Source organism: Pristiophorus japonicus, chromosome 8, assembly GCF_044704955.1.
Source record: "Pristiophorus japonicus isolate sPriJap1 chromosome 8, sPriJap1.hap1, whole genome shotgun sequence".
Lineage (NCBI taxonomy): Eukaryota > Metazoa > Chordata > Chondrichthyes > Pristiophoridae > Pristiophorus > Pristiophorus japonicus.
In genome coordinates this window covers 153,140,114-153,164,056 of record NC_091984.1, presented here as the reverse complement: position 1 = coordinate 153,164,056, position 23,943 = coordinate 153,140,114, and the positions used below count along the sequence as shown (strand labels likewise).

The 23,943-nt window shown below is 46.3% G+C and overlaps 1 protein-coding gene across 1 annotated transcript; it reads left to right on the top strand.

Annotated features, from left to right (window-relative positions):
* The first annotated feature begins 203 nt into the window (after window positions 1–203).
* Window positions 204–1,607, top strand: LOC139269187 (GATA zinc finger domain-containing protein 14-like). Its single transcript, XM_070888279.1, has one exon. It carries the CDS (start codon window positions 204–206, stop codon window positions 1,605–1,607), a length of 1,404 nt encoding a protein of 467 aa, XP_070744380.1.
* The last annotated feature ends 22,336 nt before the right edge of the window (window positions 1,608–23,943 follow it).

Sequence of the window (23,943 nt, the reverse complement as noted above, 5' to 3'; positions counted from 1 at the left end):
CGGCAGCCAGAATAGTAATGCAGTTACCCAGAGGAGTAATGCCGACATCCAGAGGAGTAATACCGTCACTCAGAGGAATAATAACGAAACCCAGAGGTGTAATGCTGTCACCCAGATGAGTAATACTGTCACCTAGAGGAGTAACACTGTCATCCTGAGGAGTAATAACGACACCCAGACGATTAATACCGTTACCCACAGGAATGATACTGTCACCCAGAGGAGTAACAGCGACACTCCAGAGGAGGAATATCGACACCCAGAGGAGTAATACCTTCACCCAGAGGAATAATACCGTCACCTATAGGAGAAATACCGACATCCAGAGGTGTAATTCCGTCACCCAGAGGAGTAATGCTGTCAACCAGATGAGTAATATCGACAGCCAGAAGAGTAATGTCGTCACCCAGAGGAGTAATACTGTCACCCGAAGGAGTAATACCGACACCCAGAGGAGTAATACCTACACCCAGATGAATAATACCGTCACCCAGAGAAGTAATAACGGCACCCAGAGGAGTAATACCGTCACACGGAGGAGGAATACCGTCACCCAAATCAGTAATACCGACATCCAGAGGTGTAATACTGTCACCCAGAGGAGTAATACCGACATTCAGAGGAGTAATACAGTCAGCCAGAGAAGTAATAATGTAATCCAGCAGAGTAAATCTGTTACGCTGAGGAGCAATACCATCACCCAGAGGAGCAATACCTCCGTCCACAGGAATAGTACTGCCACCCAGATCAGTAATATCGACATACAGATGAGTAATAACGTCACACAGAGGAGTAATACCGTCACCCAGATGAGTAATACCGACATCCAGAGGAGTAATACCGTCACCATGAGGGATTATACTGTCACCCAGAGGAGTAATACCGTCACCGAGAGGAGCAATACAGTCCCCCAGAGGAGTAATACTCTCATCCAGAGGAGTAATAACGGCACCCAGAGGAGTAATACCGACATCCAGAGGAGTAATGCCGACTCCCTGAAGCGTATTAGCGACATCCAGAGGAATAATACCGAAACCAAGAGATGTAATACTGTCACCCAGAGGAGTAATACCGTCACCCAGATCAGTTACACAGACACCCAGAGAAATAATATCGACATGCAGAGGAGTAATATCGATACCCACATGAGTAATGCCAACATTCAGAGGAGTAATCGCGACACCCAGACGTGTAATAACGACACCCAGTCGAGTAATAGCGACTTCCAGTGGAGTAATAGCGACATCCAGAGGAGTAATACCGACATACAGAGGAGTAATACTGTCACCCAGATGAGTATTGCTTTCAGCCAGAGGAGTAATAGTGACACACAGTGGAAAATTACCAACATCCAGAGAAGTAATAACGATACCCAGATGAGTAATAGCGACACCCAGAGGAGTAATACCAACATCCAGAGGAGCAATACCGGCACCAAGAGGAGTGATACTTTCACCCAGAGGAGTACTTCTGTCACCCAAAGGAGTACTTCCGACATCCAGAGGAGTCATACTGTCACCCAGCGGAGTAATTCCGTCACCCAGAGGAGTAATACCGTCACCCAGAGGAGCAGTAGCGACACACAGAAGTGTAATACCTTTACCTAGAGGAGTAATACTGACATCCAGAAGAATAATACCGACACCCAGAGGAGCAATGCCGACACCCAGAAGAGCAATACCGACACCCAGAGGAGTAATATCGATATTAAGAGGAGTAATATGGACACACAGAGGAGTAAGACCGACATCCATATGCGTAATACCGTCACCCAGACGAGTAATACTGTCACTCAGAAATGTAATATTGATATCTAGTTGATTTAATATCGACATCCAGAGGAGTAAACGCGACATGCAGAGAAGTAATACTGTCACCCAGAGGAGTCTTACCGTCACCCAGAGGAGGAATACCGACACCCAGAGGAATAATACCGAAATGCAGATGATTTAATACCGACATCCAGAGGAGTAATACCGACACCCAGAGGAGTAATATGGTCACCCAGAGGGGTATTACCGACACCCTGGGGAGTAATACCGGCACTCAGAGGAGTATTACCGACAGCCAGTTGATCAATACTGGCAGGCTGAAGAGTAATACTGACATCCAGAGGAGCAATACCGACACCAAGAGGGACAATACCGACACCCAGAAGAGTAATATCGGCATCCAGAGGTTTAATACCGACACACAGAGGAGTAATACCGACATCCAGAGCCGTAATATCGTCACCCAGAAGAGTAATACCGACATCCAGAGGAGTAATACCGACATGCAGAGGAGTAATCCCAACACCCAGATGAGTAATACTGACGACAATAGGAGTAATACTGGCACCCAGATGAGTAATACCGACATGCACAGGAGTAATATCTACACTCAGAGGAGTAATACCGACAACCGGAGGAGTCATAACGATACCCAGAGGAGTAATACTGACACCCAGAGGAGTAATACCGACACCCAGAAGAGTTATACCGATATCCAGAGGAGTGAGACCCAAGCAGAGTAATGGGCCCCTGTTACAGAAACAGCTCCTGCATTTTCGTTAATTTGGTTGAGGGACTATTATTGGCCAGGACATTGGGGAGAACTTCCTGCTCTTCGAAATAGAGGCCATGGGAACCACTTTAGAGGAACATGATTTAATGAACCATCCAAAATATAGTGCCTCCGACACTGTAGCACTCCCTCAGTACTGCCCCTTCTACAGTGCGGCGCTCGCTCAGTACTGCCCCTCCGACAGTGCAGCACTCCCTCAATACTGCCCCTCCGACAGTGCAGCGTCCTCCCCTCCACTAACTCTCCACTCTCTCTTCTTCTCTAGGCCGCTCCCCTCCCCATCCACCATTCTTCCTTCCCCTTCCCTTCCTCTCCCCGCTCCCCTCCCCTCTACTGCCACACCACTCCCCCCCGCTTTTCCTCCCCTCCTCTTCCCCTCCCCCTCCGCTTCTTATTTGCTCCACACCTTCCCTCCCCCTCCGCAACCACCCATCTCCCCCTCCTCTCCACTCTCCCTCCACTCCTCTCCCTCACTCCCCTCCCACCTCCCCTCCCCTCCCTTTCTCTCCCCTCCCCATCTCCCCCTCTCCCCTCCATATCTACACTCCCTCCCCTCCCGCTCCCTCCCTCCGTCCCCTCCCGCTCACCTCCATTCCCCATTCACTCCCTCCTAACCTCCCATCCACTTCACCCCTCACCCACCCGTCCCACCTCCCCTCCTCTCGTCCTCTGCTCCCCCGTCCTCTCCTCCATCCGCCTCTCCCCTCCTCCTCCAGAACCCATGCCTCCCCTTCCCCTGCCCCTCCTCACCTGCACCCCTCCCCACCCCCTCCCTCTCCACTCTCCGTCCCCTTGCCCTCCCCTCCCATCCCCACCCCCTCCCCTCTACTCTCCCTCCCCTTCCCCGCTTCCATCGCCCTCCCTTCCACTCTCCACTTCCCATTCCATGACCCTCCCCTCTCCCTCCCTTCCCCCTCCCCTCCCCCTCCTCTCCTCCCCTGCCTCTCCCCTCCCCCTCCCAACACCGCCCCTCCCATCTCCCTTCCCTCCCATCCCTCCCACCTCCCCCTCCCCTCCCTTACCCACTCTCTTCACCTGCCCTTCTCCTACTCCTCCTCCTCCCCTCCCCTTCCCCTCCTCCGCTCAACCATGCCCCTCCACTCGCAAGCCCTAACTTCCTCCTTCCCCTTCCTGTACACTTTTGGCCTCTGTAGTTAAGGCAGGATATACTTGCATTGGAGGCTGTTCAGAAATGTTTCACTCGGTTGATTCCTGTGATGAGGAGGTTGACTTATAAGGAAAGGGTCATTAGTTGTGCTTATACACATTGGAGTTCAGAAGAATGAGAGGTGATCTTATTGAAACTTCTAAGTTAATGAGGGATCTCGACAAGCTGGATGAAGAGAGCACATTTCCACTGATTGCGGAAACTAAAACAAGGGGATATAGTCATGGAATAAGGGGCCGTGCATCTCAAGCTGAGGATAAATATCTTCAATCAGGGGATTGCAAATCTCGGGAATTCTCTGCCACGGAGAGCTGTGGAGGCTGGATCATTGCATATATTTAGGGCAGAGATAGACAAATATTTGAGCGATAAGGGAGTAGGCAGGGAAGTGGAGCTGAGTCCATGATCAGATCAGCCATGATCTTATTAAATGGCGGAGCAGGCTCGAGTGCCATATGGTCTCCTCCTGCTGCTATTTCTTATGTTCTTATGTTCTTATGTTTTTATGTTTTTATATTTCGTCGTAGTTTACTTTTATAACGTATCTTCCCTCTCTTAATCATTTTTTTAGTGTTCTCTGCTGGCTTTAATAATTTCCCAATCCTCTGGCCTCCCAATAGCCTTGGACACATTGTGTGCCTTTGTTTTAAATTTCAAGCCAAAAGATTAACTGTCATGGCGACATCATCCAAAAACACAGCGCCAGTTTCCAAATGTACGTTGACAACCAGTTCTATCTCACCACCACTGCTCTCGACTCCTCCACAGTTTCTAAATTATCAGACTGCTTGTCTGACATCCAATTCTGGATGAGCAGAAACTTTCTCCAATTGAATATTGGGAAGACCGAAGCCATTGTCTTTGGTCCCCGACACAAACTCCGTTCTCTAGCCACCGACTCCATCCCTCTCCCCAAGTCCTGTCTGAGGCTGAACGACACTGTTCACAACCTCGTTGTCATATTTGATCCTGAAGCAAACTTCCGACCACATATCCGTGGTATAACTAAAACTGCCTATTTCCACCTCCATAACATTTCACGTCTCCACCTTTGCCTCAGCTCATCTGCTGCAGAAACCGTCTTTCCTGCCTTTGAAAGGCAGGTATAAGAGGGGAAGAGTGCGGAACTGATTAAAGAATCTATTACAGCGGTGAGGATAGATTATATGTCAGAGAAGTCATCAAATGAGGCCATATGTGTCGAATTGAAAAATAAAATAGGGGTGATCACACTGCTGTATTATAGACCTCCAAACAGTGGGAGAGAGATAGATGAGCAAATATGTCGACAAATTGCTGTGAAGTCCAAAAACCATAGGGTTGTATTAGTAGGGGATTTTAAGTATCCAAATATTGATTGGGAACAATATAGTGTAAAGGGTATAGAGGGTGCAGAATTCTTGAAAAACATTCGAGAGAACTTTTTTAGTCAGTAAGTAGCAAGCCCTACACGAGAGGGGGCGGTCTTGGATTTAGTTTTGGGGAATGAAGCTAGGCAGGTTGAAGGGGTATTAATCGGGGAGCCCTTGGGTGCCAGTGACCATAATTCAGTCAGATTCAAGTTGGTAATGGATAAGGACAAGGATAGTCCTGGAATCAAAATCCTGAATTGGTAAAAAGTTAACATTGCTAAGTTAAGGAGTGATTTGGCTATAGTGGACTAGAAACAGCTACTTGTGAGTAAATCTGTGTCGGAACAGTGGGAGGCATTCAAGGCGGGGATCCGGAAGACTCAGGCGAAACACGTGCCCTTAAAGAAAAAGGCTGGGAAAAATGATTCTAGAGCCCCCTGGAAGTCCAGGGAATTACAGGGGAGGATAAAGAAAAAAAGGGACGCTTATGTCATATACCAATGGCTAAATACTATAGAATCTTTGGATGAATATAGAGAGTTAAGAGGCAAAATTAAAAAGGATATTAAGAATGCTAAGAGAGATCACGATCATTTTTTGGCAAGTAAAATTAAGGAAAACACTAAGATGTTCTATAAATTTATTACGAGTAAGAGGGTAACTAAAAAAAGAGTAGGGCCTATTAGAGTCCATGAGGGTAATCTTTTTGTGAGGGTGGAAGATGTTGGTAGAGTTCTAAATGAATTCTTTGCATCTGATTTAACAAAGGAAAGGGGCAATACATATACTGCTATCAAGGAGAGTGTGATATTCTGGATGAAGTAAATATTGTGAGAGAGGAAATATTAAGTGTTTAGCAGCTTGGAAAGTAGATAAGTTCCCAGGCCCGGATGAAATGCATCCCAGGCTGTTGAGCGAAGAAAAAGAGGAAATAGCAGAGCCTTGACCATCATTTTCCTGACCTCTTTGGATTTGGGCACAGTGCCGGACGATTGGAGGACTGCTAATGTACCCTGGTTTAAGAAGGGAGAGGGGATAGGCTGAGCAATTACAGGCCTGTCAGCCTAACCGTAGTGGTGGAAAATTATTGGAAAAAGTCCTGAAAGACAGGATAAATCTGCATTTGGAAAAGTAATGAATAATTAGGGACAATCAGCACGGAATTGTTGAGTGAAGTACATGTTTGACGATCCTGATTGAATTTTTTGAGGAGGTAACCAAGAGAGCTGACGTGGATAGTGTCTATGAGGTAGCGTATATGGACTTTAGCAAAGATTTTGATAAGATCCCTCATGGTAGACTGGTCATGAAGGTTACAATCCTTGGGATACAGGGCAAAGTGGCAAGTTGGATAAAAACGTAGCATTCTAAATAAACTTAATGAGTACACGGTACAGATCATGACAAATGCGTATGATTTGGTGGCCATTACAGAAACCTGGTTGCAGGATAGCCAAGGCTGGGAATTAAACATACAAGGGTATCTGACAATTCGCACAGATGGACAAGAAGGGAAAGGAGGTAGGGTAGCTCTGTTAATAAAGGATGATATCAGTGCAGTTGTGAGAGATGATATTGACTCAAATGAACAAAATGTTGAATCAATGTGGGTGGAGATTAGAGATAGTAAGGAGAAAAAGTCACTGGTGGGCGTAGTTTATAGGCCCCCAAATAATAACTTCACGGTGGGACGGGCAATAATCAAGGGAATAAGGGAGGCATGTGAAAAAGGAACGACAGTAATCATGGGGGATTTTACCCTACATATCGATTGGTCAAATCAAATCGCACGGGGTAGCCTTGAGGAGGAATTCTTAGAATGCATACGGGATTGTTTCTGAGAACAGTATGTTACAGAACCTACAAGGGAGCAAGCTATCTTAGATCTGGTCCTGTGTAATGAGACAGGAATAATAAACGATCTCCAATAAAAGATCCTCTCGGAATGAGTGATCACAGTATGGTTGAAATTGTAATACAGATTGAAGGTGAGGAAGTAGTGTCTCAAACGAGTGTAATATGCTTAAACAAAGGGGACTAGAGTTTGATGGCGGCAGAGTTGGCTAAAGTAGACTGGAAGCACAGACTAAACGGTTGCACAATTGAGGAACAGTGGAGGACTTTTAAGGAGCTCTTTCATAGTCCTCAACAAAAATATATTCCAGTGAAAAAGAAGGGTGATAAGAGTAGGGATAACCAGCTGTGGATAGCCAAGGAAATAAAGGAGAATATCAAATTAAAAACCAATGCGTATAAGGTGCCCAAGGTTAGTGGGAAACTAGAAGATTGGGAAAATTTTAAACGACATCAAAGAATGACCAGGAAAGCAATAAAGAAAGGAAAGATAAATTATGAAAGTAAACGTGCGCAAAACATAAAAACAGATAGTGAAAGCTTTTACCGATATATAAAACGGAAGAGTGAATAAAGTAAATGTTGGTCCTTAGAAGATGAGACAGGGGATTTAATAATGGGAAATGTGGAAATGGCTGAGGCCTTAAACATTTATTTTGCTTCGGTCTTCACAGTGCCAAAAATAATGCCAAAAATTGCTGGTCACGGGAATGTGGGAAGGGAGGATCTTGAGGTAATCACTATCACTAGGGGGGTAGTTCTGGACAGGCTAATGGGACTCAAGGTAGACAAGTCCCCTGGTCCTGATGAAATGCATCCCAGGGTATTAAAAGAGATGGCGGAAGTAAAAGCAGATGCATTAGTTATCATCTCCCAAAATTCTCTGGACTCTGGGGAGGTACCAGCGGATTGGAAAGCAGCTAATGTAACGTCTCTGTTTTAAAAAGGGGGCAGACAAAAAGCAGCTAACTATAGGCCGGTGAGTTTAACATCCGTAGTGGGGAAAATGCTTGAAGCTATCATTAAGAAAGAAATAGCGGGACATCTAGATAGGAAAAGTGCAATCAAGCAGACGCAACATGGATTCATGAAGGGGAAATCATGTTTAACAAATTTGCTTGAATTCTTTGAGGATATAACGAGCATGGTGGATAGAGGTGTACCGATGGATGTGGTGTATTTAGATTTCCAAAAGGCATTCGATAAGGTGCCACACAAACGGATACTGCAGAAGATAATGGTACGCGGAGTCAGAGTAAATGTATTAGCATGGATCGAGAATTAGCTGGCTAACAGAAAGCAGAGAGTCTGTACAAATGGGTCCGTTTCGGGTTGGAAATCGGTGGTTAGTGTTGTGCCACAGGGATCGGTGCTGGGACCACAACTGTTTACAATATACATAGATTACCTGGAAGAGGGGGCTGAGTGTAGTGTTACAAAATTTGCAGATGGCATAAAGATTCGTGGGAAAGCGGGTTGTGTAGAGGACACAGAGAGGCTGCAATGAAATTTAGATAGGTTAAGCGAATGGGCGAAGGTTTGGCAAATGGAATACAATGTTGGAAAATGTGAGGTCATCCACCTTGGAAAAAAAAACAGTAAAAGGGAATAAATGACAACATGCTGCGGTGCAGAGGGACCTGGGGTTCCTTGTGCGTGAATCCCAAAAAGTTAGTTTGCAAGTGCAGCAGGTAATCAGGAAGGCGAATGGAATGTTGGTCTTCATTGCGAGAGGGATGGAGTACAAAAGCAGGGAGGTCCTGCTGCAACTGTACAGGGTATTGGTGAGGCCGCACCTGGAGTACTGCGTGCAGTTTTAGTCACCTTACTTAAGGAAGGATGTATTAGCTTTGGAAGGGCTACAGAGACGATTCACTAGACTGATTCCGGAGATGAGGGGGTTACTTTATGATGATAGATTGAGTAGGCTGGGTCTTTACTCGTTGGAGTTCAGAAGGATGAGGGTGATCTTATAGAAACATTTAAAATAATGAAAGGGATCGACAAAATAGAGGCAGAGAGGTTGTTTCCACTGGTCGGGTAGACTAGAACCAGGGGGCACAGCCTCAAAATATGGGGGAGCCAATTTAAAACCGAGTTGTGAAGGAATTTCTTCTCCCAGCAGGGTGTGCATCTGTGGAATTCTCTGCCCAAGGAAGCAGTTGAGGCTCGCTCATTGAATGTATTCAAATCACAGATTGATAGATTTTTAACCAATAAGGGAATTAACGGTTACGGGGAGCGGGCGGTTAAGTGGAACTGAGTCCACGGCCAGATCAGCCATGATCTTGTTGAATGATGGAGCAGGCTCGAGGGGCTAGATGGCCTACTCCTGTTCCTAATTCTTATGTTCTTATTTTTTGATGTTCTTAAACTTGGCTTGGAGGCAGGAAGCAAAGACTAATGATTGATGGTTGTTTTTGTGATTGGAAGGATGTTTCCAGTGGGATTCTGCAGGACACAGTACAGGGACCATCGCTTTTTGTGGTATATATCAATGACTTAGATTTATATATAGGGAGTATGATTCAGAAGTTTGCAGACAACACTAAAATTTGCTGTGTGGTTGATAATGAAGAGGTAAGTCATGGCCTGCAGGAAGATATAAATCTGCTGGTCAGGTGGGCAGAGCAGTGGCACATGGAATTTAATTCAGAGAAGTGTGAGGTGATGCACTTTGGGAGGGCTAATAAGGAAAGGGTATACACTTTAAGCGACAGGCCACTTATTAGCGTAGATGAACAAAGGGACCTTGGAGTGCTTGTCCACAGATCCCTGAGAGTAGAAGACCACGTGGATAAGATGGTTAAGAAGGCATACGGAATGCTTGCCTTTATTGGTCTAGGCATAGAATATAAGAGCAGGGAGTTTATGCTTAAATTGTATAATACTTTGGTTAGGCCACAGCTGGAGTGTTGCGTGCAGTTCGAGACGCCATATTATGGAAAGGACGTGATTGCACTAGAGAGGGTGCAAAGGAGATTTACTAGTATTCTGCCTGGAATGGATAATCTTAATTATGCGGACAGATTGGATAGGCTGGGTTTGTCCTCATTGGAACAGATGAGGTTGAGAGGAGACCTCATTGATATGTACAAACAATTGAGGGTCCAGGACATAGTGGATCGTAAGGGTGTATTTCCATTGGTGGAGGCGTCTATTACGAGCGGGCATAGTTTTAACGTGGTTGGTGGAAGATTTAGAGGGGATTGGATGGGGTGCTTCTTTACACAGAGGATTGTGGGGATCTGGAACTCACTACTTGGAAGAGTGCTGGATGCAGAAACCCTCACCACTCTTAAAAGGTGTTTGGAAATGCATATAACGTGCCATAACCTGCAGGGATATGGACCTAGAGCTGGTGATTGGGATTAGACTGGATGACCTTTTGTTGGCGGATGCAGTATTAATGCACAGTCAGTACTGCAGTGAATCGAATACAGCCAGGCTGATCTCATGGACTAGTTTCGATCGCCTGGATGGTTCGGAGAATTTTCCCAGGTTATTTTTCCATAATTGGCCTGGGTTTTTATATGGGTTTTGCCTCTCCCAGAGATCACATGGCTCTGGTTGGTATGGAATGTAGAATGTTTCAGTATAAGGGGTGTCGCAGTTGTGTGGGGCAGACTGGTTGGGCTGGGTGCTCTTTACCTTTCCGCCATTGTTCATTGTTCATAGGTTTATATGTAACCTTCAGGGCTGCTGACCGAGGGCCGTGTGGCTCTTTGTCAGCCGGCACTGACATAATGGGCTGAAATTGCCTCCTTCTGCGCTGTAAGTTTCCATGCTTCTATGTTTTGTTACAAAGGGATTAAGAGTATAAGAGTAAATAAGTCTTACTACAATTATACAGGGCCCTGGTGAGTCCATACCTGGAGTATTGTGCACAGTTCTAGGCTCCTTAGATAAGGAAAGGCATACTTGCCATCGAGGGAAAGCAATAAAGGTACACCAAACTGATTCCTGGGATGCGGGGATTGTCCTCTGAGGAGAGATTGAGTGGACTAGGCCTATATTCTCGAAAGTTTAGTCGAACGAGAGGCAGTTGAGAAGGTTAATGCTGAGAGGTTATTTGTGCTGGTTGGAGAGTGTGGAACCATGGGTCACAGCCGCAGAAGAAGCGGTCAGTCATTTAGGAATGAGATGCGGGGGAATTTCTTCACTCAGAGCGTGGTGAATCTTTGGAATTCTCTGCCCAAGAGAGCTGTGGATGCTGAATTGTTGATTATATTCAAGACAGAGGTCGATAGATATTTTGGATCTAAGGGAATTAAGGGATATGGGGATAGTGCGGCAATGTGGAGGTGAGGTTGAAGATCAGCCGTGGTCTCATTGAATGGTGGAGCAGGCTCGAGGGACAGAGTCCTACTCCTATTTCTTATGTTCTGATGTAAACAAAGGATAATGTATTCATTATAAACTTACAGCAAAAAATAGGCCATTCGACCCATGGTGCCTGTGCTGACCCTTTGGGAGAGCAGTCGTGTTTACGCTCATCCTGCTGCTGAGGGCCATTTCTACACTTTCTCTCTGTAACCGTACAAGTTCCAGATTCTCTCGCATATACATTTAAAAATATTTTTGAAAATGCAGCATAATAATTTTAAGTTAAACTTATCAACACAGTGACAGCGTCGTCCGATAGTGAGACAGGCAGGTGAATTATAAAACATTCCCATCTTCCTGATTGGGAAAGTGTCCACAAACCTGCAGAACTGGGTGTAACCAGTAGATGGTGCTGTAAAACACGACTTCAAAAACTCAAACACCTGAAACCTGCCAAATCCTCAGTTGCGAACTCCAGAGCAGCCTGGCCTGCTTGTGGGACGGGACGAAGTTGTCCATTATTAACATACAATATGGGAGGAATCAACCATTGGCTAAGAGACCAACCAAACAAAGTTATCCCTTTCATTTCTCTCTGATGAAGCTGCAATTTCAGTGAAAGGTCAGGAAAGACTTTGATAGTAATCATTTACTCGTGGAACCTCACAGTAACATCTCTTCAGCCTCCCGCGCCCTCTCTACTCCCGGGGAATGAATCGCTAATTGTGGCCATTGGATGGGCTTCGTCCAACACTGAAACTCTCGTCCACACAATTCTCCCTTTAGCCAGAGAGAGAGTTGCTCGAACAGTTAGAAAACAATGTCACACATCACACGGTGCGCTCAATGTCACACACCACACAATGCGCACACTGTCACACATCACATCATACGAACATAAGAACATAAGAATTAGGAACAGGAGTAGGCCATCTAGCCCCTCGAGCCTGCTCCGCCATTCAACAAGATCATGGCTGATCTGGCCGTGGACTCAGCTCCACTTACCCGACCGCTCCCCGTAACCCTTAATTCCCTTATTAGTTAAAAATCTATCTATCTGTGATTTTAATACATTCAATGAGCTAGCCTCAACTGCTTCCTTGGGCAGAGAATTCCACAGATTCACAACCCTCTGGGAGAAGAAATTCCTTCTCAACTCGTTTTTAAATTGGCTCCACCGTATTTTGAGGCTGTGCCCCCTAGTTCTAGCCTCCCCGACCAGTGGAAATAACCTCTCTGTCTCTATCTTGTCTATCCCTTTCATTATTTTGAATGTTTCTATAAGATCACCCCTCATTCTTCTGAACTCCAAGGAGTAAAGGCCCTGTCTACTCAATCTATCATCATAAGGTAACCCCCTCATCTCCGGAATCAACCTAGTGAATCGTCTCTGTACCCCCTCCAAAGCTAGTATATCCTTCCTTAAGTAAGGCGACCAAAACTGCACGCAGTACTCCAGGTGCGGCCTCATCAATACCCGATACAGTTGCAGAAGGACCTCCCTGCTTTTGTACTCCATCCCTCTTGCAATGAAGGCCAACATTCCATTCGCCTTCCTGATTACCTGCTGCACCTGCAAACTAACTTTTTGGGATTCATGCACAAGGACCCCCAGGTCCCTCTGCACCGCAGCATGTTGTAATTTCTCCCCATTCAAATAGTATTCCCTTTTTTTGTTTTTTTTCCCCAAGGTGGATGACCTCACACTTTCTGACATTGTATTCCATCTCCCAAACCTTAGCCCATTCGCTTAACCTATCTAAATCTCTTTGCAGCCTCTCTGTGTCCTCTACACAACCCGCTTTCCCACTAATCTTTGTGTCATCTGCAAATTTTGTTACACTACACTCTGTACCCTCTTCCAGGTCATCTATGTATATTGTAAACAGTTGTGGTCCCAGTACCGATCCCTGTGGCACAACACTAACCACCGATTTCCAACCCGAAAAGGATCCATTTATCCAGACTCTCTGCTTTCTGTTCGCCAACCAATTCTCTATCCGCCAACTAGTTCTCTATCCTTGCACAGTATTACAGAACAGACAGACAATCAGGATTCATGCATCTACCTGCATTACGATCAGCAGAGTGGCTTTATGAAGAGTAGCGGCAAGGGAGCATCTTGAGCACTGTGCTACCTGCCGTGCAGAACATAGTTCAGTAGATGCAGCTCGATAAAGACAGGCAGCGAAACCAGAGAGCTGCCTCCTGAACTTGAACCAAAGTTACCTACTCGGGCAACCGATGATAGTGCAGACCTATGAAAATGTGTGTTTAAAAAAAGTACCAATGCCTTAAGGGAGTTAGGTTGAAGAAAGTAAAAACAAGGGGGTGGATTTTCCGGTCTTTTGCTCTCCATTTTTCACCCCGGAGCGGCGGCAATGTTGGCAGTCAAGTCTTCTGGGTGGATGGTCAGCTTCCCGTGCCCCGCTGGGGTTTCGGGGCCGGCTTTTCGGCAGCGTGAAGCAGCCCAGGTGTGAAATGCCCACGGTTGCGACACCGCCGCGTTTTTTGACTCCCGCCCGACCCGTACGCCCCACAGCGCACCCCGCTGTGACCACCTGGGAAAACGGTCCTATACCGCCTGCAGAGGTGTAAGTAATACCGTCTTAAATTTAGTGTAATTGTTTTGCGATTCATGTTATGGTGGCGTGGGCAATGCATTGGGAATGTTTTTGCGGGGTTTTGTTTTAGGTTTTTATTTTTCTCCGCAGGTGTCTCTCAGAGCACTCCCGGCCCGGCTCTTTAGTTCGGGAGTTTCCCACACGAACAACCTAGGAGAGGTGTACAACGCCTCCCTTAGCGCTGCGCCCCCTGACTCCGGGCCCAGCTGCACAAGACGCAAACTGACCCGCCGCCCCAAAATCAGCAAAGCTGAAAATCTAGCCCAAAGAAGGGTAATTTTGACACTGGGCGAGAGTGTAAAACGGGCAAAATTGGCTCGGCCACCCTTTAAATACCTCTCCCGATTGGGTGGCCAACAGTTTAAGGATGTTCAATAAGGAGGCAATGAAGGAACATCTCCCATTACAAACTGAACTCCAAACTACCTCTCAAACACAAAAAAACTAAGATTAGGCATACATTAGAATATTGACTTTATCACAAAGTGGTTTTACTGTGCACATATATTGCTACAGCAAGAACTGATCACTGTGCCTCCATGGTGTCTCTCTGAGCTGATGGTAAACATATTCTGATGCCCAATCCAGGGCCAGGGATGCCAGTGTAGCCTGGCTTTGCTGTGGCATCATGAGACCCTTGGACCAGGGAAGCTCAGGTCTCAGCCGAGTCCCAAGAGCTCTGTTCAGCACATTGTTACACATCACACACCGCGCAGGTTGTCGCACATCACATCGCGCACATTGTCACACATCGCATGATGCATACACTGTCACACATCACATCACGCACATTGTCACACATCACACCACACATATTGTCACACATCACACGGTGCGCACATTGTCACACATCACACACCGGGCATATTGTCATACATCACACAACGCGCACTTTGTCACACATCACAATGTAACTCCACTTTTAAAAAAAGGAGGGAGAGAGAAAACAGGGAATTATAGACCGATCAGCCTGATATCGGTAGTGGGCAAAATGATGGAATCAATTATTAAGAATGTCATAGCAGCGCATTCGGAAAGAGGTGACATGATAATTACAAGTCAGCATTGATTTGTGAAAGAGAAAGCATGCTTCACAAATCTTCTGGAATTTTTTGAGGATGTTTCCAGTAGAGTGGACAAGGGAGAACCAGTTGATAAGGTGTATTTGGACTTCCAGAAGGCTTTCAATAAGGTCCCACACAAGGGTTTAATATGCAAAGTTAAAGAACATGGGAATTAGAGTTGTATGCTGATGTGGAATGAGAACTGGTTGGTAGACAGGAAGCGAAGAGTAGGAGTTAATGTATACTTTTCAGAATGGCAGGCAGTGACTAGTGGGGTACCGCAAGGTTCTGTGCTGGGGCCCCAACTGTTTACATTGTACATTAATGATTTCGACGAGGGGGATTAAATGTAGTATCTCCAAATTTGTGGATGTTACTAAGTTGGGTGACAATGTGATCTGCGAGGAGGATGCTTTGAGGCGGCAGAGTAACTTGGATATGTTAGGTCAGTGGGCAAAATGCATGGCAGATGAAGTATAATGTGGATAAATGTGAGGTTATCCACTTTGGCGGTAAAACAGAGAGACAGACTATTATCTGAATGGTGACAGATTAGGAAAAGGGGAAGTGCGACGACACCTGGTTGTCATGGTACATCAGTCATTGAAGGTTGGCATGCAGGGACAGCAGGCGGCTAAGAAAGCAAATGGCATGTTGGTCTTCATAGCGAGGGGATTTGAGTACAGGGGCAGGGAGGTGTTACTACGGTTGTACAGGGCCTTGGTGATGCCACACCTGGAGTCTTGTGTGCAGTTTTGTTGTCCTAACTTGAGGAACGACATTCTTGCTATTGAGGGATTGCAGCAAAGGTTCACCAGACTGATTCCCGGGATGGCGGGACATACATATCAAGAAAGACTGGATCAACTGGGCTTGTATTTACTGGAGTTCAGAAGAATGAGTGGGGATCTCTTAGAAATGTTGAAAATTCTGACGGGTTTAGACACGTTAGATGCAGGAAGAATCTTCCCAATGTTGGGGAAGCCCTGAACCAGCGGTCACAGACTAAGGATAAGGGGTAAGCCATTTAGGACCGAGACAATGAGAAACTTCTTCACCCAGAGAGTTGTGAACCTGTGGAATTCTCTACCACAGAAAGTTATTAAGGCCAATTTACTAAATATATTCAAAAAGGAGTTGGATGTAGCCCTTACTAGTAGGGGGATCAAGGGGTATGACGACAAAGCAGGAATGAGGTACTGATGTTGCGTGTTCAACCATGAACTTATGGAATGGCGGTGCAGGCTCGAAGGGGCGAATGGCCTACTCCTGCACCTATTTTCTATGTTTCTATGTTTCTATAATTTATAACATCGTCCAAACATCACACCATTTAATATTCTGGGAGCCAGAGTCAGCCTCTTAAAGATAATGGTGGGAATGGTCTCCCGAGGTCCCCACCATCACAGAACCCAGTCTTAAGTTACCACATAAAAAGGTGACTGCACAAGATAAAAGTTCACAGGACTGGGGGTAATATATTGGCATGGATAGAGGATTGGCTAACTAATAGAAAACAAAGAGTCAGAATAAATGGTTCTCGGTTTGGCAAACGGTAACGAGTGGGGTGCCACAGGGATCGGTGCTGGGACCCCAGCTATTTACAATCTATATTAATGACTTGGATCAAGGGACCGAGTGTGATGTAGACAAGGTTGCTGATGATGCAAAGATGGGAGGGAAAGCAAATTGTGAGGAGGACACACACAATCTGCAAATGGATCTAGATGTAGACTTTCCTTTATGTCCAGATTGCCCAAAGGTAGCTAATATTTCCAGCGTCAACGTTTATATCAGTTTTTGTTATCTCCGGAATATCGCCCATTTTCCAACCCGTTGGTTTCCACATTATAATTTGGGTGTCAGCGGGAACGATGTGAAATGGGCGTTAGCGGTTTTTACTGTTGTAAAAGGCCAGCATCCACAGCAATGATCTTTCCTGCGTTTCAGGAGGTCAGGGGTCATCTGCACATGCGCAGAACAGAGAGCAAGCATGTGCAGATTATAGATGGTGGTGTATTGGAATAAATATTGGGCAGCTTTTGGAAGTTTTTTGTGACAAAATAGCAATAGTTAGTGAGTAAAGAATGGAGAACATGGATGAGGTGCTGTTTGGTGCTGTGGAGGTGGAGGAGGTGGGTGAAGGCAGTGAGGTGGGAGCGGAGATGGGTGGCAGAAACCGAGCCAAGCAGTTATCGGATGAGGAAAAATGCTGCTCTGCTCCAAGAGGTGGAAACTCCTTGGGCCCAATTCACCCGGGGTGGTTGTGGGAAACCAACCCGAAAGTACACCAGCGAATATGGATGGATATCACCGAAGTGGTGTCTTCGGCGACACACCAGGCCCGTGAGGCAAACCAGTGCTGCAAGCACTGGAACAACCATGTTGATTCCAGAAGAGTAAGAATTACATTTATTTACATATATTTATATAATTGTAATCGTAAGTGTAATGAGGCAATGAAGAATTTAAAGTCAGATCTGATGTTTTGTAGTTAGATCGGTAATCATTTAAGCCAAATCTATGTTTGCGATGAACGACCACGTGTGTTGTGTAGCCGAATAATAATAGTAATAGTAATAATATTAATAATTATTATTATGACAAGATATCTGTCAGTAATGTGCTATGCGTTGTATGGGTATCTGTAACAGTCCATGGCAATGATCTTACGGTATGTCATGGTCACTTTTGCAGAAGAAACTTTCAAAGAATGGAATCAAGCAGCGCCGCACGGGTGGTGGCCCAGCGGACCTTAGTCCCCTGACCGATATCGAGGAGCAGGCACTGCCGTTGGTGAGCATCCACCCCCTCCATGGTCGGCCTCCCGTGCAGCATCGGAACCTGTCCTCATGTCACATTTGGGCGATGTAAAGTTAATTAATACCATGCCCATTCATGTCCGTATGATTGATGAAATGTTACGTAATGTTATGTAATTAATGATGGGAAGATGAAAATCATTGTAATGCAGATGTACTATTTCTGTGATTATTTTTATCGGGATAGTGTTGCTCTTGTGCATATGCCTGCGTAGCATTTGGATTCCCATGTGACTGTATAAATCCTTCTCCTCTAAGTCCCTCATTTATGTTTTCTAGCTCAGCCAAGAGCGCAGTCCGTCTAAGAACTGCGGCAAGGTATCGATCCGGCAGTGGACATTGTTTCAGGGTGTGAGGAGCACTGTATCTCGCTCGTTCTGCTGCAGGTCCTCCTCTCCACTAAGGACAACGAGGACGTGGATTAGGAGCTTGCAGCACCAGTAGCTTACAGTGCTCCTGCAGCCATATCCTCCTCAACAGTGGAGATGGCGGGGCCAAGCACTTTGCCACAGGGCACCCCGAGTGGTTCCATGCTGGCGACGACATGCGGAGGTTGGTTCGGTGCAGTAGGACAACTGCACGATCGGTAGATCTGAGCGGGGGCATGGTACATTTGTCCAGGAGGAAATTTGAAAAAAGTCAAAGAGATCCTCCAGGCAGTGGGTGCAATATCTCGCCAGATGTTCATCCTATCCGCGAACATGAATGAGAAGATGACTCAGGTAGCGGTGGCCCTGGAGATAATAGACAGGAGCACTGGTGCCAGAGGATTTTCAGGGTTCCAGGAGAGCGGCACTGCACCCCAAGGTGCCGCACCCCCCTTGCCGAGACACATGGGAGCCAGGGGGAAACTGTTGCTTCTGGCTCGGAGGCCGTTTCCTTGGAAACCTCCTCTCCAGCATCGGACCAAATAATGGATCTGCCGTCATCCTCTCTGAAGCAGTGCTGGAGGAGTTCTCCGGCAAATAGACTTGGAGTCGGGAGGGGAACGGGAAGAGTTTGGGTAAAGACCAAGTGGGGAAGGAACGAGGGGCATGGCTACAGGTAGGGATGGTGGGAGGGAGGGACAGATGGGGTTTGGGAGCGAGGGAGGGCGGCAGAGAGGGATGGAGGGACAGGAGGTCGGAGGGATGGGGGGATGGAGGGAGGGAGGGAGGTAGACAGGGAGGATGGGAAGCAGGGAGGGAGGGAGGGATGCAGAAAGATAAGGAGGTAGGGAGGGAGTGACGGAGGGAGGGAGGGAGGGACCGAGGGAGGTAGGGAGGTAGGAGGAAGGTAGAGTTGGAGGGGAACAGGGACGGAGGGAGGGCTGGAGTGAGGGAGGGAGAGAGTTGTTATAGGTTTCCATTAACAATCTCAGGCTATCAAAGAATGGGGCTTTTCAGGAGTGTCTACAAGAGAAATGCAACGAGCAAGTAGCTGGTGAATATTGCACTCACTTCTGTCCCGGGACGAGGGGCCCCAGCGCCGGCCGCTTCTGTCCCCGGCCGAAAAGACTCCAGAACGGTCCCGGGCCCCAGGGGGACAACACACAGCGGGCACTGAGCAGCCGCAGGTGACAACAAATACACGTTACCTTGCAGTTACCGAAGGGACCCGCGACTGCCGAAAACATTCCACACTGGTCCCGGACAATCCCGAGCAAAAGGACTCCAAACCTGCACACGCCTGTCCCTCTGGTCGCATACCAGGTGTTCATTGTGCTGACAGAGTCGGTAGGATGTCGAACCGGCCAAAAGGACTCCGGGCCGGCGCTGAGCCGGCTGAAGCGACCGCGGCGGTGGCGTTGAACCCATCGTCTTAAACTCCGAATTGATTTTTAAACTTTTAATCAACTTTTAAAAGTTTTAAACTATTTGGGAGAAATTTTAAAACTTACATTTTCGACTTTTAATCGAAATATTTTAAACATCTATTATTGACTTACATCTTTGACTTTTTAACAACCTTGAGAAACTTTTAAATAAATTGGGAATTTTATTAACTTTTAACTTTTAAAATACATTTGGAAGTCACCTTCTTAATGCCTACCCCCCAACCAAGCCTCGGGCCATCCACCAACAATGGCGCTACTCGGCGCGGAATTTGCGGCCAACACTTCGCCGTAGGCAATTAGGCTTATAGAGCTGTGTCTGGTCTCCAGTTGTCTTGGACCCACTTGCGACTGGAACAAGACCTTGTTCAGCTAAGCCCATGTGGTTGCTGGTTTGCACCGGCCACCCAATGTTAAAATAACTCACGCACAGTCATCATCCACTTCGTCAGTATGAAGTTCGGGACCTGGAACATCAGAATCCTCATGGACAATCAAAACAGCAACAGGCCGAAACATAGAAACATAGAAAAAAGGTGCAGGAGTAGGCCATTCTGCCCTTCTAGCCTGCACCGTCATTCAATGAGTTCATGGCTGAACATGCAACTTCAGTACCCCATTCCTGCTTTCTCACCATACCCCTTGATTCCCGTAGTAGTAAGGACTTCATCTAACTCCTTTTTGAATATATTTAGTGAATTGGCCTCAACAACTTTCTGTGGTAGAGAATTCCACAGGTTCACCACTCTCTGGGTGAAGAAGTTCCTCCGCATCTCGGTCCTAAATGGCTTACCCCTTATCCTTAGACTGTGACCCCTGGTTCTGGACTTCCCCAACATTGGGAACATTCTTCCTGCATCTAACCTGTCTGACCCCGTCAGAATTTTAAACGTTTCTATGAGGTCCCCTCTCATTCCTCTGAACTCCAGTGAATACAAGCCCAGTTGATCCAGTCTTTATTGATAGGTCAGTCCCGCCATCCCGGGAATCAGTCTGGTGAACCTTCGCTGCACTCCCTCAATAGCAAGAATGTCCTTCCTCATGTTAGGAGACCGAAACTGTACACAATACTCCAGGTGTGGCCTCACCAAGGCCCTGTACAATTGTAGCAACACCTCCCTGCCCTTGTACTCAAATTCCCTCGCTATGAAGGCCAACATGCCATTTGCTTTCTTAACCGCCTGCTGTACTTGCATGCCAACCTTCAATGACTGATGTACCATGACACCCAGGTCTCTTTGCATCTCCCCTTTTCCTAACCTGTCACCATTCAGATAATAGTCTGTCTCTCTGTTTTTACCACCAGAGTGGATAACCTCACATTATCCACATTATACTTCATCTGCCATGCATTTGCCCTCTCAACTAACCTATCCAAGTCGCTCTGCAGCCTCATAGAATCCTCGTTGCATCCACTATTTCCAAGGCCACCTCCTTAAGTACTCTGGGATTCCGGACCACCATAGTATCCCAGGAATCCGACGTTTTGACATTGACATCGCCGCCCTACACGAGTCCCGGCGAGCAGAGGAAGGCTAGTTGAAGCAATATGGTGGAGGTTACACCTTCTTCTGCAAAGGAACACCAGAGGCAGAACGCCGCCTTAGAAACATAGAAAATAGATGCAGGAGTAGGCCATTCAGTCCCATGAGCCTGCACCACCAATCAATAAGGTCATGGCTGATCATTCCCTCAGTATCCCTTTCCTGTTTTCTCTCCATACACTTTGATCCCCTTCGCCATAAGGGCCGTATCTAACTCCTTCTTGAATATACCCAATGAACTGGCATCAACAACTCTCTGCGGCAGGGAATTCCACAGGTTACCAATTATCTGAGTAGAGAGGTTTCTCCTCATCTCAGTCCTAAATCGCCTACCCCTTATCCTAATCTGTGTCCCCTGATTTTGGACTTCCCCAACATTGGGAACATTCTTCTCGCATCTAACCAGTCCAGTCCCGTCAGAATCTTATACTTTTCTATGAGATCCCCTCTCATCCTTCTAAACTCCAGTGAATAAAGGCCCAGTTGATCCAATCTCTCCTCACATGTCAGAACAGTCATCCCTGGAATTAATCTGGTGAACCTTCGCTGCACTCCCTCAATAGCAAGAACGTCCTTCCTCAGATTAGGAGACCAAAACTGAACACAATATTCCAGTTTAGGCCTCACTAAGGCCCTGTACAACTGCAGTAAGATCTCCCTGCCCCTATACTCAAATCCCCTAGCTTTGTAGGCCAACATACCATTTACCTTTTTCACCGCCTGCTGTACCTGCATGCCAACCTTCAGTGACTGATAAACCATGACACCTAGCTCTCGTTGCACCTCCCCTTTTCCTACTCTACTGCCATTCAGATAATATTCTGCCTTCGTGTTTTGCCCCCAAAATGGATAACCTCCCATTTGTCTACATTATACTGCATTTGCCCGCTCACCGAACCTGTCCAAGTCACCCTGCAGCCTCTTAGTGGACCCCTCACAGCTCACACCGCCACCCAGTTTAGTTTCATTTGCAAACTTGGAGATATTACCTCAATTCCTTCATCCAAATCGTTAATGTATATTGTAAGCAGCTGGGGTCCCAGCACTGAGCCCTGCGGCATCCCACTAGTCACTGCATGCCATTCTGAAAATGACCCCTTTATTTCGACTCTCTGCTTCCTGTCTGCCAATCAGTTCTCTACCCATGCCAGTACATTACCCCCAATACCATGTGCTTTGATTTTGCACACGAAACTCTTGTACGGGAACTCGTCAAAAGCCTGATGAAAGACCAAATACTCCACATCCACTGGTTCCCCTTTGCCCACTCTGCTAGTAACATCCTCAAAAAATTCCAGAATTTTCGTCAAGCATGATTTCCCTTTCATAAATCCATGCTGACTTGGACCGATCCTGTCACTGATTTCCAAATGCGCTGCTATTTCATCCTTAATGATTGATTTCAACATTTTCCCCACTACTGATCTCAGGCTAACCGGCCAATAATTACCCGTTTTCTCTCTCTCTCCTTTTTTAAAAAGTGATGTTATATTATCTACCCTTCAGTCTATAGGAACTGATCCAGAGTCAACAGACTGTTGATAAATGATCAACAATGCATCCACCATTTCTCGGGCCACTTCCGAAGTACTCTGGGATGCATACTATCAGGCCCTAGAGATTTATCGGCCTTCAATTCCATCAATTTCCCTAACACAATTTCCCACCTAATTAGGATATCCTTCAGTTCCTCCTTCTCACTAAACCCACTGTCCACTAGCACATTCGGAAGGTTATTCGTTACTTCCTTCGTGAAGACAGAATCGAAGTATTTGTTCAATTGGTCTGCCATTTCTTTGTTCCCCATTATAAATTCACCAGAATCCGACTGCAAAGGACTTACATTTGTCTTCATTCATCTTTTTTTCTTCAAATATTTATAGAAGATTTTGCAGTCAGTTTTTATGTTCCCTGCAAGCTTCCTCTCGTTCTCTATTTCCCCCCTCTTAATAAAACCCTTCGTCCTTCTCTGTTGAATTCTAAATTTCTCTCAGTCCTTATGTTTGTTACTTTTTTGAGCCAATTTATATGCCGCTTCCTTGAGTTTAACACTATCCTTAATTTCCCTTGTTGGCCACGGTTGAGCCACCTTCCCCGTTTTATTTTTACTCCAGACAGGGATGTACAATTGCTGAAGTTCATCCATGTGATCTTTAAATGTTTGCAATTGCTTATCCGACGTCAACCCTTTAAGTATCCTTTGCTAGTCAATTCACGCCTCATACCGTCGAAGTCACCTTTACTTAAGTTCAGGATCCTAGTTTCCGAATTAACTGTGTCACTCTCCATCTTAACAAAGAATTCTACCATATTATGGTCACTCTTCCCCAAGGGACATCGCACAACAAGATTGCTAATTAGTTCCTACGCATTACAGATCACCCAGTCTAGGATGCCCAGCTCTCTAGTTGGTTCCTCGACACATTGGTCGAGAAAACCACCCTAATACACACCAGGAAATCCTCCTCCACCGCATTGCTACTAGCTTTGTTATCCCAATCAATATGTAGATTAAAGTCGCCCATGATAACTGCTGTAGCTTTATGGCACACATTCCTTATTTCTTGTTTGATGCTGTCCCGAACCTCACTACTACTGTTTGGTTGTCTGTGCACAACTCCCACTAGCGTTTTCGGCCCTTTGGTATTCCGCAGTTACACTCATACCGATTCCACATTATCCAGGCTAATGTCCCTCCTTACGATTGCATTGATTTCCTCTTTAACCAGCAACGCCACCCCACCTCCTTTTCCTCTCTGCCTATCCTTCCTAAATGTTGAACACCCCTGGATGTTGAGTTCACAGCCTTGG